The sequence below is a fragment of the Heloderma suspectum genome, chromosome 1, assembly GCF_057233095.1.
Source record: "Heloderma suspectum isolate Gila_16-S chromosome 1, 16-S_ref, whole genome shotgun sequence".
Lineage (NCBI taxonomy): Eukaryota > Metazoa > Chordata > Lepidosauria > Squamata > Helodermatidae > Heloderma > Heloderma suspectum.
The window spans coordinates 430686830-430701279 of record NC_139458.1 but is presented as its reverse complement, the minus strand read 5'-3'; the positions used below and the strand labels follow the sequence as shown (position 1 = coordinate 430701279).

General features: G+C 45.1%; 1 protein-coding gene across 3 annotated transcripts in view; it reads right to left on the bottom strand.

The window, feature by feature from the left end:
- Window positions 1–5217: 5217 nt before the first annotated feature.
- The window catches only part of LOC146360298 (uncharacterized), a 28200-nt gene continuing 18967 nt past the window's right edge, over window positions 5218–14450 (bottom strand). For 2 of the 3 annotated variants that reach the window (XM_084832898.1, XM_084832905.1), the window contains exons 7-8: window positions 8393–8545; window positions 5218–5451 (exon numbers count right to left, since the gene is read on the bottom strand). In XM_084832898.1, the coding sequence (XP_084689024.1) occupies window positions 5444–5451; window positions 8393–8545 (161 nt within the window). In that variant the 3' untranslated portion in view covers window positions 5218–5443. The remainder of the gene's footprint in view (window positions 5452–8392; window positions 8546–14450) is intronic. The other variant, XM_084832888.1, reaches the window with a different exon arrangement.

Sequence of the window (14450 nt, the reverse complement as noted above, 5' to 3'; positions counted from 1 at the left end):
TTACGTAGCCTATCACGGCAAAGACCAGGATGCAAATGGCGGCTGCGGCAGCTGGTCGAAAGACCAGCCGCCACCGCCGGACCTGCCACCATCCAGAACATCCGCCCCAGGTAAGCCTCGTCCTGGGGGGAATCCGCGGGGGGATGGGGGGGCAGGCCGTTCTGCCACGGATTTCAGGGGGCCGAATGCCAGTGCATCCGGCCTCACTGAAATCCGTGGCGGAATTCTCCGCCATCCCTACCTAAGACCCAGATTTGTCTGTTGCTGGAATAGACACATGAAGGCTATGAAACTGAAGCTACTGTTCCACAGCACAAGCACCCAATTGGCAACCAATGCCATCCATATCGAAAAATGTTTGGAATGATTTAGGTCATCCCATTTTGTGTCTGTCTGTATCAGATTGTGGTCTTTGTTTTTTTTGGGGGGGGGGTCAGGAAAATTCTTGCATATTTTTGTGCATGTTTTCCCAGATGTTGACATCAATTGTGCACATCATTGCAATTATGTATTCTTATCCCATTGATTAAAGCATGTCCATGTGCATTTTTTCAGAGTCCGTGTTTTTCTTGTGCATTTTTCAAATGTTGCCAAACACATGTTTTTGAGTCTTCAGATCACATGAAGCTTGGAAGCGCAAGCTTGGAAGTGCAAATATTTCAACCACAGATCATGTTTGAGTGTGCATTCAGTCTGGGAGGTGTGAACCAAGTAAATCCTGATACAAAACAAACTGAAATTACTTTCTCATACATCCCTAATACCCAGTTGTCACCATCTGCTTATAGTTAGGGGTGTACGAAACCCCACTTACCTGGCTCAGCTGGGGTCCACAGGTGGGGGGAGGCAATCTGGTCCTCCGCCCAGAATCCTGCCTGGCCAGCTCCACTCCACACCCAGTCCAGAGAGCTGCTGGCTGGGCCGATCCACAGCAGGGCCTCCACCCGCTGCCGGGCTGCTGCAGACGCAAATGGCATCCTGCATAGGGGATGCCATTTGCGTCCCTACACTAGCCCATAATGGGCTACGTATATATCTACATAGCCTATCACAGCAAAAGACAGGGATGCAAATGGCGTAGCGGCTACCATTTGCATCCCCGCTTTAGCCGTGATAGGCTACATAAATATTTACGTAGCCTATCACAGTTAAAGCAGGGACACAAATGGTAGCCGCTACGACAGCCGCCATTTGCAGCCACAGCAGCCCAGAAGAAGACCCGGAGCCACCGCCGGAGCCACTGCCGGAGCCGCTGCCAGGTAGGTCCATTCCAGGGATTTCAGGGGGTGGCAGGGGGGTAGTCCATTCTGCCACGGACTCCGGGGGGCCGGATTCTAAAGAATCCAACCTCACTGAAGTCCATGGCAGAATTCTCCACCATCCCTATTTATAGTGGCTAACAATTCCCATGCCACAGAAGCTGATGGGGGAGACACTTTGGGGGATGGAGGAAGAAACACTACTGTTGACAGTCTTGTCCCACCCTTTCCTGTCCCTGTTCTCCTAACCCATGAGCAATTCCAAACCTGGACTTATTCATTAGAGTATCTGATGGTTGATTCATATGAGCACTGAAAAGGCATCAACCAGCAGCAGCATGCAAAGTGATACAATGGGAAATAAGAGACCACTGCTGCTGAGTGGTGACTGAAGACAGATGGGAACCCAATATCTCTACCAGGAAGCATCATGAAGTGGTGCCATTTGTGGCCATAAAGCACTTACATCTGTGCTTCAAGCTATAAAGCACTTTTATAGCTGCACTTCAGTAGATTAACTGCTTTACAGCCACAAATGGCATAAAATACGCAATTTTCTGGATTTAGCCCTGAGCCTGGATGCCCAGGTTTCAGCAGTGGCCAGGAGTGCATTTGCACAGTTAAAGCTAGTGCGCCAGCTGCGCCCGTTCCTTGAGATGTCTGACTTGGCCACAGTGACACATGCCTTAGTTACATCCCGTTTGGATTACTGTAACGCACTCTACGTGGGGCTGCCTCAGAAGAGTGTTCGGAAACTTCAGCTGGTCCAAAGAACTGCGGCCAGACTGCTGACTGGAGCTGGTTACAGGGAGCATACAACTCCCCTGTTAAAACAGCTTCACTGGCTCCCAGTTTGTTTCCAGGCACAATTCAAAGTGCTGGTTATGTCCTATAAAGCCCTATACGGCTCGGGTCCAGGTATCTGAAAGACCGTATTCTTCCTTATGAGCCTACTCGTGCCCTGAGATCTTCAGGGGAAGCCCTTCTTGCCATCCCGCCATCATCACAGGCACGCCTGGTGGGAATGCGGGAGAGGGCCTTCTCGGTGGCTGCCCCAAGGCTCTGGAACTCCCTTCCCAGGGAGGTGAGAGTGGCACCATCCTTGATATGTTTTCGCAGGCATGCAAAAACTTTTTTATTCCAGCAGGCCTTTGGGGATAACTAGTCTGGACCTGGGAAAATGCAACGTATGGATACCATTTTTGTTGTTCTGGTTGTCTTTTAATGTTTTGTCATAGAATCATAGAATAGTAGGGTTGGAAGGGGCCTACAAGGCCATTGAGTCCAACCCCCTGCTCAATGCAGGATTTTAATATCTTTACAATTTTAATATTGATGATTTAATTATATTTTTAACTTTTATACAGTTGTATTTATATTTCTATGTATAGGTTTTAATTGTAGCAGTTTAACGTAAGGCCGCCTTGAGTCCCAGTATTGGGGAAAAGGCAGGATATAAATATAATAATAATAATAATAATAATAATAATAATAATAATAATAATTTACAACTGCGATTTTCCCAAGCTCCGCGAATGGCAGCTGCCATTCGGCAACCTTGTCTTTTTTAAACCTGGAAGCCATCCAAATCAGAGCCCAGCAGACGCAGAGGTAAGGGAGCCAGTCCACTGCAGACCCCACAGGTCAGGTTCTTGGGAATCTGGCCTTATTTGAGTCCAAAGCGGATTTCTCCAGCATCCCTAGTGCAAAGCTCTTTGAATACCAAAATATCCCCTGAAGGTGGTGGCAGCATTTTTTCTATGACTACATTCTATGATGGGGCTGGACAGCCATCTGTCGGGGATGCTCTGACTTGGATTCCTGCATTGAGCAGGGGGTTGGACCCAATGGCCTTGTAGGCCCCTCCCAACCCTACTATTCTATGATTCTATGATTTGCATAAAATTCCAGAAAGTAAAAAAAAAGAGAGAGAGAGGAGGGGAGGGGAGGGGAGGGGAGCACATTTCCATAGAATTGCATGACTCGGGAAAAGCTGGTCCACTGAGGAATGCACAGGTCAGATTCATAGAAATCAGAATTAATTTGCTTCCATTGCGGACTTCTCCAACATCCTTAAGAGTGAGCCCTGCTGGTCATTCCACAGTGCATGTCTGCATTATGCTATCCTGGCAAACCCATACCCCAAAATCCCGACATCTACCAAGGAGGGTATCAGGTCTCTCTCCTCCTTCAGTTTCTGCTTAGTAGGGATGGCACCCTCCTTCTCAGCACTTCACCATAACAGGTATCGTTATTTGTTTCCCCTAGGTAGTAGCCTGGCTTGAGAACATGATGAAAGGGAAAGGCCTAAATATCCCCCCTCCTGTGCAATTGCTCAAAACAATTTCCAGGGTGGGGGAATGGTTGATAGGTCACGAAACACCCACAAAGCATATAATCTGACTTGGATTTTTTTTTTAATGTATTAACCATTTTAACTGTTTTAACCTGGTGTTTTATTCTTTTATCTTTGTTGCTCACCGCTCCAAAATCTTCTGATGTGGAGCAGTATATAAATATTGTAAAAATAAATAGAAGAAGAAGAAGAAGAAGAAGAAGAAGCAGCAGCAGCAGCTCAAGTTCTTTCTCTCTCTTATATGAAGAAGTAGGTGATTTTGCTAAATTCTTATCAGGAACAAACTGAAACAAAATTATGACTCATCCACACCAACAAAATTCAATATCCACAGCTAAGCACAGCATGGAGACGACCATGTTGTACCTCCCCAACATATCGCTGTAAAAGATGAGGAGCCTGTCAGAAAAGAAAAAGAAACAAAAGTTGGCCGCCCTAATTCAGCACGACCAGGGTTTATTCAGGGTTGAATACACAGGGTTGAATACACAGGGGTATCAAGAGCGAGGCACTCAGAGCAAAGGATGTACAGACTGTGTAAAATCTGCTCTGTCTGTGTTTCTTGGATTGTCAGGCACCTTTTGTTCCATCATCTGCCCACAGACAGATGCGAATTTTTTTTTTTTATTTACATAAGTATTTCTGTAGGAATTTATATAATTTACCTCAGTACGTAACATTTAGTGTATTGTCCCCCATTCCATTCAACGTTTCCTCAGCAGAAACTTTCGTATTTTTCTATGGATTTATATGAGTAAATTTCTCGGGAAAGTAAAAAAAATCATCTGAAAGTCCACAGACTCTGCGCAACATGAGAGGGGCGCTCCGCAGCGGATTCCACAGGTCGGATTCTTAGAAATCCAAGCTCATTTTAATCCATCTCAAATTTCTCCAGCATCCCTACTCAGAGCCCTGAGTCTAGATGGATGAATGTGTCAGTTTTGGTTCCTCCTACATTCATTTTTTTAAATCTCGTTCTTATTGGCAAAATTATTGTTGTTGTTGTTGTTAACATAGGCAGCTGCCTTATACTGAGTCATAAGTATAATGACTCAGTCCAGTCATTATACTGGACTGGCCCAGTCAAGTCACTATTGTCAACACTGACTACAGCGGTTTCTGCCTCTAACATTTCAGGCAGATGTTTTTCCTGCCCTATCTGGAGACACTGAGGGTTGAACCTGGGACTTTCTTCATGCAAAGCATATGCTCTACCACTGAGCTACAGCTCCTCACCAATATATATATGAAGAAGAGTTTTCCTTTATAAAATCTAAGTGTGGCAGATGCAATAATAATAATAATAATATACAGGATGGAATCAAAAGGCCATTGATGTTAAAAGCAACTGGAACATCATTACGACCATTGTCAGCCGATTCCTTCTTGCTCCAAGTAAAAATAAAATCACTTGCATCGAATCAAAAGCATGGCAGATGGCAAGGGCCAGCAATAGCTGTGTGTATTCCTTCCAGATTGGGTTCCTTTCTTTTGCAGCCATTAGGAAGGGAAATCAAGGAATATTTTGTTTCACTATAGAGCAGCACATAAACAAGGCACCTCTGCCTCCCTCTTTATATACAAAACATGGCAGAAGAGTTCATCTGCACAACAGTTTTCATTTTATTAGGAGAAGAAAGTCAAAGCATTGTTATATGGAACAGGAAGTTTACTTTCTGGAAGACATTGCAGGAGCTCAAAAGATTCTTCTAAATCGCTATGCCACATATTGCGTTCATCAGACTGACGCCGAAGAAGGAATCCATCTTTTATGTTGGGATTGATAAGATTCTTTTTCAGTTCTGCAGCATACCGTTTTCTAGTCTGCCTACCCTGCTAAACAGAGAAGAAGATAAATACAATCTTAACTCATCAACCACGTACTCTTTGTATGTAAATATATACAAATATTTGTATATAAATATACTTATTATATATTTACTTATATATATTTATATATTTACTTATATAAAAGGTAAAGGTGTCCCCAACCAGTCGTGTCTGACTCTAGGGTGCGGTGCTCATCCCCGTTTCTAAGCCAAAGAGCCAGCGCTGTCCGAAGACACTTCCGTGGACATGACTGAACACCGAGGTGCACGGAACGCTGTTACCTTTCCCGCCGAAGCGGTACCTATTTATCTACTTGCAATTTCTTGCTTTCGGACTGCTAGGCTCGCAGGAGCTGGGACTGAAGATGGTTCCATCTTCACTCCGTCACTCACTCCGTCACGTGGCACTCGGGTCTCGAACTGCTGTTCTGCCAACCTTCCGGTCTGCAGTTCAGCGTCTTCACCGCTAAGCCACCGCGGCCCTTATATAATATATACTTAATATATATTATATATTTATATTATTTATATAAATATAAATATATAGAAATATGTGTGTGTGTGTGTGTGTGTGTGTGTGTATATATATATATATATATATGTATATATCAGAACAGCTTGGTTAATTCAGCAAGAAAACCTATGAAGCGAGAAACTGAAGAGTCATCTTTTCAAAGGCCAGGATCTGTTAGGCCTGAAAGGGACTTCCCAATGGGAAAGAGTTTCATAAGATAACTGAGGCTGGAAGGAGACTCAGATTGCCAATTCATTCCTAGGGGTTCATTACCTCATTCATTCTTTTAAATTTTATTTACATATTATATGTTTTGAAATATAACTTATTCTACACCATCCACATCGAAAAATCATTGTTGCTCTGACCCATAGCATATATGAAAGCATATTACCTGTTTTTGTTTTTTTACAAGAGATGTGGATGCCAGGAACAATGCAGGATATTCTTGGGGGCACATATTAACCATATGAACATCTTGTCTTACATTAGGAATGGTGCAGGAATGTTGCCAGAGGTGGATGGAGTCCAGCAGACCCACCCCAGCCCCCACTCGGCCTCATGGGACCCACTCACCAAGCCGTCACACCCTAACCGGGCCATTCGTTGAGTGCCACACAGTCCACAAGCTCCTGGCGGCTGCCCATCCCCTCACCGAGCTGCAATTTTGCAAAAAAATGTCAGCTCTGGATTTCTCCATAAAAAGTAATGTTGTATAAATGGTGGTCTTGAAGGGGTCATTTACGCAACATTTGCGTTGCATATATGGTCCACTGACACCTGTAATGTTGTGTCAATGGCCCCTTGATGGCCACCATTTATGCAACATTAGAATCATAGAATAGTAGGGTTGGAAGGGGCCTACAAGACCATCGAGTCCAACCCCCTGCTCGATGCAGGAATCCAAGTAAGAGCATCCCTGACAGATGGCTGTCCAGCCTCATCTTGAATGCCTCCAGTGTGGGAGAGCCCACCACCTCCCTAGGTAATCGGTTCCATTGTTGTATTGCTCTAACAGTCAGGAAGTTTTCCCTGATGTTCAGTCGGAATCTGGCTTCTTGTAACTTGAGCCAATTGTTCTGTGTCCTGCACTCTGGGAGGATTGAGAAGAGATCCTGGCTTTCCTTTCGGTGACAACCCTTCAAGTATTTGAAGAGCGCTATCACATCTCCCCTCAGTCTTCTCTTCTCAAGGCTAAACATGCCCAGTTCTTTCAGTCTCTCCTCATAGGGCTTTGTTTCCAGTCCCCCGATCATCTTCGTTGCCCTCCTCTGAACCCTCTCCAGTTTGTCTGCATCCTTCTTAAAGTGTAGTGCCCAGAACTGGACGCAGGAGTCAAAATTAGGCCTAACCAGTGCTGAGCAGAGGGAAACTAGTACTTCATGGGATTTGGGAGCTATACTATTAATGCAGCCCAAAATGACATTTGCCTTTTTTGCAGCCACATCACATTGTTGGCTTATATTCAGCTTGTGATTGACAACAATTCCAAGATCCTTCTCACCTGTAGTATTGTTGAGCCAAGTATCCCCCATCTTGTAACTGTGCCTTTGTTTTCTTTTTCTTAGGTGCAGAACTTCTCATTTATCACTATTGAATTTCATTGCTTTTACAGAAAAACTCGAGCTGCCATTTTTATGCAAAATGGTGGCTCACTAAGGAGAGAGGCAGCCACCAGGCACTTGCTGGGCCATTCAGTGGGTCGCACCATGCTGCAAGCAGGCACGGGTGGCAGAAGCGGTTCGGTGAACACCCAGTGGGGACTGGCAGAGGTGAGTCAACCCATCCCTATCTTACATTTACCAGGAAATTTCTGAAATCCAGCACCTATGAATCCAGAGACTTCTGTGGATGCTTTACCTACTTTTTGCCTTATTCCACCAAGAGCGCCATTTTCTTGGTGGAAAGGTAGGGTACAAATTGAATAAATAAGTAAATATCCAAAAGGAAATAAAGTTCCTCAAGTAAGAGATTATAACCAATATTTCTAATCATTTCCCATTTACAATTGGGGTGAGGGGGCAGGCATGAGAGAATTCAAACTCTCAAGACCATAAGTGCAATTCAGAAAAATCAAGGGAAAAAATGCCTGATTCCCCAAATTCAAGGGCATTCAAAAGCCATTCATTCATTCTGCTTTACAGTACATGAAAACTCTTTCCTTAATGAGGAAGCCCTCAGTGGGCTGCGGGACGGGAGTGCCCTTGGCTCCTGCCAATTTCCTTCATATAGAAACTTCTTTTTCCATTCTTTGATAAAGCAAATCCATCACTGCCCATCTGTGAAAATTCAGCATCTTTTAAAAGCCACTCCTTCAGTCTGAAATTGTACTCCAAAGTACTACCCTCATTTTCTCATACCCTTTGCCACTTCCCCAGAAATCCCCCAGAAATCTTAATTATTCTGGCATGTAACAAAAAAGAGAGAATGTTACCTGACATGCTGCAGCAGTAAAAAGGATAAGAATGATTGCAAAATCCTCCTGAAGATTTATATTCACCATAGGTACACTCTGGCTTGCATCTACATTTCTTAGCTACAACCTTGGTGGATTTGGGCCGTTGATGAAAGGAGAAACTGGAGGAAACTGGGGGGAAATAAATATGGTTCATCAAATATCTGGCATGCATAACCAAGACCTGGGTGGGTGAGCAGGGAGGAGTTGGTCTCTCTCAACTCTGCCCACCGGGGTACTGGGCTCAGCATCAACGAAGACTTGAGGGCTGGGGACCAGGGGTTGCTGTAGTCTATAGGAGTTCCTAGCTGAGCTGACAGAGGTGGTCTTGGGTGTATTGTTGAGATCCCCCAGACTGTTGGTTCTGGGGGATCTCAACATTCATGCTGAGGGCACCTTGTCAGGGGTGGCTCAGGATTTCATGGTCTCCATGACAACCATGGGACTGTTCCAACATGTCATCGGCCCAACGCATGTAGTGGGGCATACTCTAGACCTGGTTTTCTCAACCGGACATGGAGATGGTGTTCTGAAGGGGAGGGGACTTTGTTTCAGTCCTTCTGTCACGGTCAGATCACTGTTTACTGAGGTTTAGACTTATGGTAGTTTTCTGCCATGATCCCTTCATGGATCACTGCCTTGTTGTGGCGAAGGGGCTTGCGTAACTCAGTGAAGCCATAAGCTATGCCGTGCAGGGCCACCCAAGACGGACAGGTCATGGCAGAGAGTTCTGACAAAATGTGGTCCACTGGAGAAGGAAATGGCAACCCACTCCAGTATTCTTGCCAAGAAAACCCCGTGGAACGTATCACAAGGCTAAAAGAGATGACGCCGGAAGATGAGCCCCTCAGGTCGGAAGGTGTCCAATATGCTACTGGGGAAGAGCAGAGGGTATTTCCAAGTAGCGCCAGAAAGAGTGAAGCGGCTGGGCCAAACCCGAAAGGACACTCAGCTGTGGATGTGTCTGGTGGTGAAAAGAAAGTCCGATGCTGTAAAGAACAATATTGTTTAGGAACCTGGAATGTCAGATCAATGAATCAAGGTAAGCTGGAGGTGGTCAAACATGAGATGGCAAGATTGAACATCAACATCTTGGGAATCAGCGAACTAAAATGGACAGGCATGGGCGAATTTAATTCAGGTGACCATCATATCTACTATTGTGGGCAAGAATCCCTTAGAAGAAATGGAGTAGCACTCATAGTCAACAAAAGGGTGGGAAAAGCAGTACTGGGGTACAATCTTAAAAATGATAGAATGATCTCAGTACGAATCCAAGGCAAACCATTCAACATCACAGTAATTCAAGTCTATGCCCCAACCACTGAGGCCGAAGAAGCTGAGGTTGATCGGTTTTATGAAGACCTACAACACCTTCTAGAACTAACACCAAAAAAAGATGTCCTCTTCATCATAGGGGATTGGAATGCTAAAGTAGGAAATCAAGAAATCACCGGGATAACAGGCAGGCATGGCCTTGGTGTACAAAATGAAGCAGGACAAAAGCTAATAGAGTTTTGCCAAGAGAACATGCTGATCATAGCAAACACTCTTTTCCAACAGCACAAGAGGCGACTCTACACATGGACGTCACCAGATGGTCAATATCGAAATCAGATTGATTATGTCCTTTGCAGCCAAAGATGGAGAAGCTCCATACAGTCAGTCAAAACAAGACCTGGAGCTGACTGTGGCTCAGATCATGAGCTGCTTCTTGCAAAATTTCGTCTTAAATTGAAGAACGTCGGGAAAACCACTAAACCGTTCAGGTATGACCTAAATCATATCCCTCATGAATATACAGTGGAGGTGAGGAATAGATTTCAGGGATTAGACCTGATAGACAGAGTGCCTGAGGAACTATGGACGGAGGTCCGTAACATTGTTCAGGAGGCAGCAACTCAATCCATCCCAAAGAAAAAGAAATGCAAGAAAGCCAAGTGGCTGTCTGATGAGGCTTTACAAGTAGCTCACGAAAGAAGGGAAGCGAAAAGCAAGGGAGAAAGGGGAAGATATACCCAACTGAATGCAGAGTTCCAGAAAATAGCAAGGAGAGACAAGAAGGCCTTCTTAAATGAACAATGCAAAGAAATCGAGGAAAACAACAGAATGGGAAAGCCTAGAGATCTCTTCAAGAAAATCGGAGATCTCAAGGGAACGTTTTGTGCAAAGACGGGCATGATAAAGGACAAAGAAGGCAGGGACCTAACAGAAGCAGATGAGATTAAGAAGAGGTGGCAAGAATACACAGAAGAACTATACAGGAAAGATCTGAATGTCCCTGATAGCCATGATAGTGCGGTCACTGAACTTGAGCCGGACATCCTAGAGAGTGAAGTCAAGTGGGCCTTAGGAAGCATTAGTAACAACAAAGCTAGCGGAGATGACAGTATTCCAGCTGAGCTATTTAAAATCCTAAAAGATGATGCTGTTAAAGTGCTGCATTCAATATGCCAACAAATCTGGAATACTCAACAGTGGCCACAAGACTGGAAAAGGTCAGTTTACATTCCAATTCCAAAGAAGGGCAACGCCAAAGAGTGTTCAAACTACCGCACAATTGCGCTCATTTCACATGCCAGCAAGGTGATGCTCAAAATCCTACAAGCTAGGCTTCAGCAGTATGCGAACCGAGAACTACCGGAAGTACAAGCTGGGTTTCGAAGAGGCAGAGGAACTAGAGATCAAATCGCCAACATTCGCTGCATCATGGAGAAAGCAAGAGAATTCCAGAAAAACGTCTATTTCTGCTTCATTGACTACGCTAAAGCCTTTGATTGTGTGGATCACAACAAACTGTGGCAAATTCTTAAAGTGATGGGAGTACCAGACCACCTTACCTGTCCCCTGAGAAACCTGTACGAGGGTCAAGAAGCAACAGTAAGAACCAGACATGGAACAACCGATTGGTTCAAAATTGGGAAAGGAGTACGACAAGGCTGCATATTGTCACCCTGCTTATTTAACTTATATGCAGAGTACATCATGAGAAATGCCGGGTTGGATGAATCAGAGGTCGGGATTAAGATTGCCAGGAGAATTATCAACAACCTCTGATATGCAGACGATACCACCCTAATGGCAGAAAGCGAAGAGGATCTCAAGAGCCTCTTGTTGAGGGTGAAAGAGGAGAGTGCAAAAGCTGGTTTGAAACTCAACATTAAAAAAACGAAGATCATGGCATCTGGCCCCATCACTTCTTGGCATATAGAAGGGGAAGAAATGGAAGCAGTGACAGATTTTACTTTCTTGGGCTCCAAGATCACCGCAGATGGTGACTGTAGCCATGAAATTAAAAGACGCTTGCTCCTGGGGAGGAAAGCTATGGCCAACCTAGACAGCATAGTAAGAAGCAGAGACATCACCTTGCCGACAAAGGTCCGTCTAATCAAAGCTATGGTTTTCCCAGTAGTAATGTATGGCTGTGAGAGCTGGACTATAAGGAAGGCTGAGCGCCGAAGAATTGATGCTTTCGAACTGTGGTGCTGGAGAAGACTCTTACGAGTCCCCTGGACTGCAAGGAGGTCAAATCAATCCATCCTAAAGGAAATCAACCCTGAGTGCTCATTGGAAGGACAGATAATGAAGCTGAAGCTCCAATATTTTGGCCACCTAATGCGAAGAAAAAACTCCCTGGAAAAGACCCTGATGCTGGGAAAGACTGAAGGCAAAAGGAGAAGGGGACGGCAGAGGATGAGATGGCTAGATAGCATCATGGATGCAATGAATATGAACTTGAGCACGCTCCGGGAGAGAGCGCAGGACAGGAAGGCCTGACGTGCTATGGTCCATGGGGTGACGAAGAGTTGGACACGACTGAACGACTGAACAACAACAACAACAAGTTTTCTTCAGGGGTGGGGGACCTCTTAAGAAGGTCTCCCCCCCAGAGGCTAATGGGTCCAGATGGTTTCCAGAGGGCTCTGGGGAGCTTTCTGGCTGATATGGCTGGCTCTCCTGTTGAAACACTGGTTGATCTGTGGAATGCAGAAATGACCTGGATGGATTACATGATTGTTCCTGAGTGCCCTCTCCTGAGTAGAGCTCAGACTGCTCCATGATATACCCTGGAGCTGAAAGCAATGAAACAAAATAGGAGATGTCTTGACTCTTGAGTTGTTGTTGTTGTTGTTCAGTCGTTCAGTCGTGTCCGACTCTTCGTGACCCCATGGACCATAGCATGCCAGGCCTTCCTGTCCTGCGCTCTCTCCTGGAGCGTGCTCAAGTCCATATTCATTGCATCGGTGATGCTGTCTAGCCATCTCATCCTCTGCCATCCCCTTCTCCTTTTACCTTCAGTCTTTCCCAGCATCAGGGTCTTTTCCAGAGAGTTTTCTCTTCGCATTAGGTGGCCAAAATATTTCAGCTTCAGCTTCAGTATCTGTCCTTCCAATGAGCACTCAGGGTTGATTTCCTTTAGGATGGACCGATTTGACCTCCTTGCAGTCCAGGGGACTCGTAAGAGTCTTCTCCAGCACCACAGTTCGAAAGCATCAATTCTTCGGCGCTCAGCCTTCCTTATAGTCCAGCTCTCACAGCCATACGTTGCTACTGGGAAAACCATAGCTTTGATTATACGAACCTTTGTCGGCAAGGTGATGTCTCTGCTTCTTACTATGCTCTCTAGGTTTGCCATAGCTTTCCTCCCAAGGAGCAAGCGTCTTTTAATTTCATGGCTACAGTCACCGTCTGCGGTGATCTTGGAGCCCAAGAAAATAAAATCTGTCACTGCTTCCATTTCTTCCCCTTCTATATGCCAGGACATGATGGGGCCAGATGCCATGATCTTCGTTTTTTTAATGTTGAGTTTCAAACCAGCTTTTGCACTCTCCTCTTTCACTCTCAACAAGAGGCTCTTGAGATCCTCTTCACTTTCTGCCATTAGGGTGGTATCGTCTGCATATCGGAGGTTGTTGATAATTCTCCCAGCAATCTTAATTCCGACCTGTGATTCATCCAACCCGGCGTTTCTCATGATGTACTCTGCATATAAGTTAAATAAGCAGGGCGACAATATGCAGCCTTGTCGTACTCCTTTCCCAATTTTGAACCAATCGGTTGTTCTGTGTCTAGTTCTTACTGCTGCTTCTTGACCCTCATAAAGGTTTCTCAGGAGACAGATAAGGTGGTCTGGTACTCCCATCACTTTAAGAATTTGCCACAGTTTGTTGTGATCCACACAATCAAAGGCTTTAGCGTAGTCAATGAAGCAGAAATAGACGTTTTTCTGGAATTCTCTTGCTTTCTCCATGATCCAGCCAAAGTTGGCAATTTGATCTCTAGTTCCTCTGCTTCTTTGAAACCCAGCTTGTACTTTCGGTAGTTCTCGGTTCGCATACTGCTGAAGCCTAGCTTGTAGGATTTTGAGCATCACCTTGCTGGCATGTGAAATGAGTGCAATTGTGCGGTAGTTTGAACACCCTTTGGTGTTGCCCTTCTTTGGAATTGGAATGTAAACTGACCTTTTCCAGTCTTGCGGCCATTGTTGAGTGTTCCAGATTTGTTGGCATATTGAGTGCAGCACTTTAACAGCATCATCTTTTAGGATTTTAAATAGCTCAGCTGGAATACTGTCATCTCCGCTAGCTTTGTTGTTACTAATGCTTCCTAAGGCCCACTTGTCTTCACTCTCTAGGATGTCCGGCTCAAGTTCAGTGACCGCACTCTCATGGCTATCAGGGACATTCAGATCTTTCCTGTATAGTTCTTTGACTCTTGAGTACAGACGGAGAACTCCTAGTGGGTGCAATCGAACCCTGGTGTGTGCCTATGGTAAGGTATACTCAGGGGCAGTGAGGGCAGCAAAGAAACAACATTTCACTGCCTCCATTCAGTCTTCCATATGCTGCCCAGCTGAGCTTTTCAGGGTCATTTGTGGCCTATTACATACTAGCCCTAAGGACACTGTAGACCCATCTGGGCACAGTGTAATTCCTTTGCTAGGCACTTCCAGGATAAAAAGTCTGCCAGGACTTAGACTCCAGTGTTACAGCAGGTGAATCTGGTGAGGTGTCCAGAGCACAGCCTTGTCCAGTTT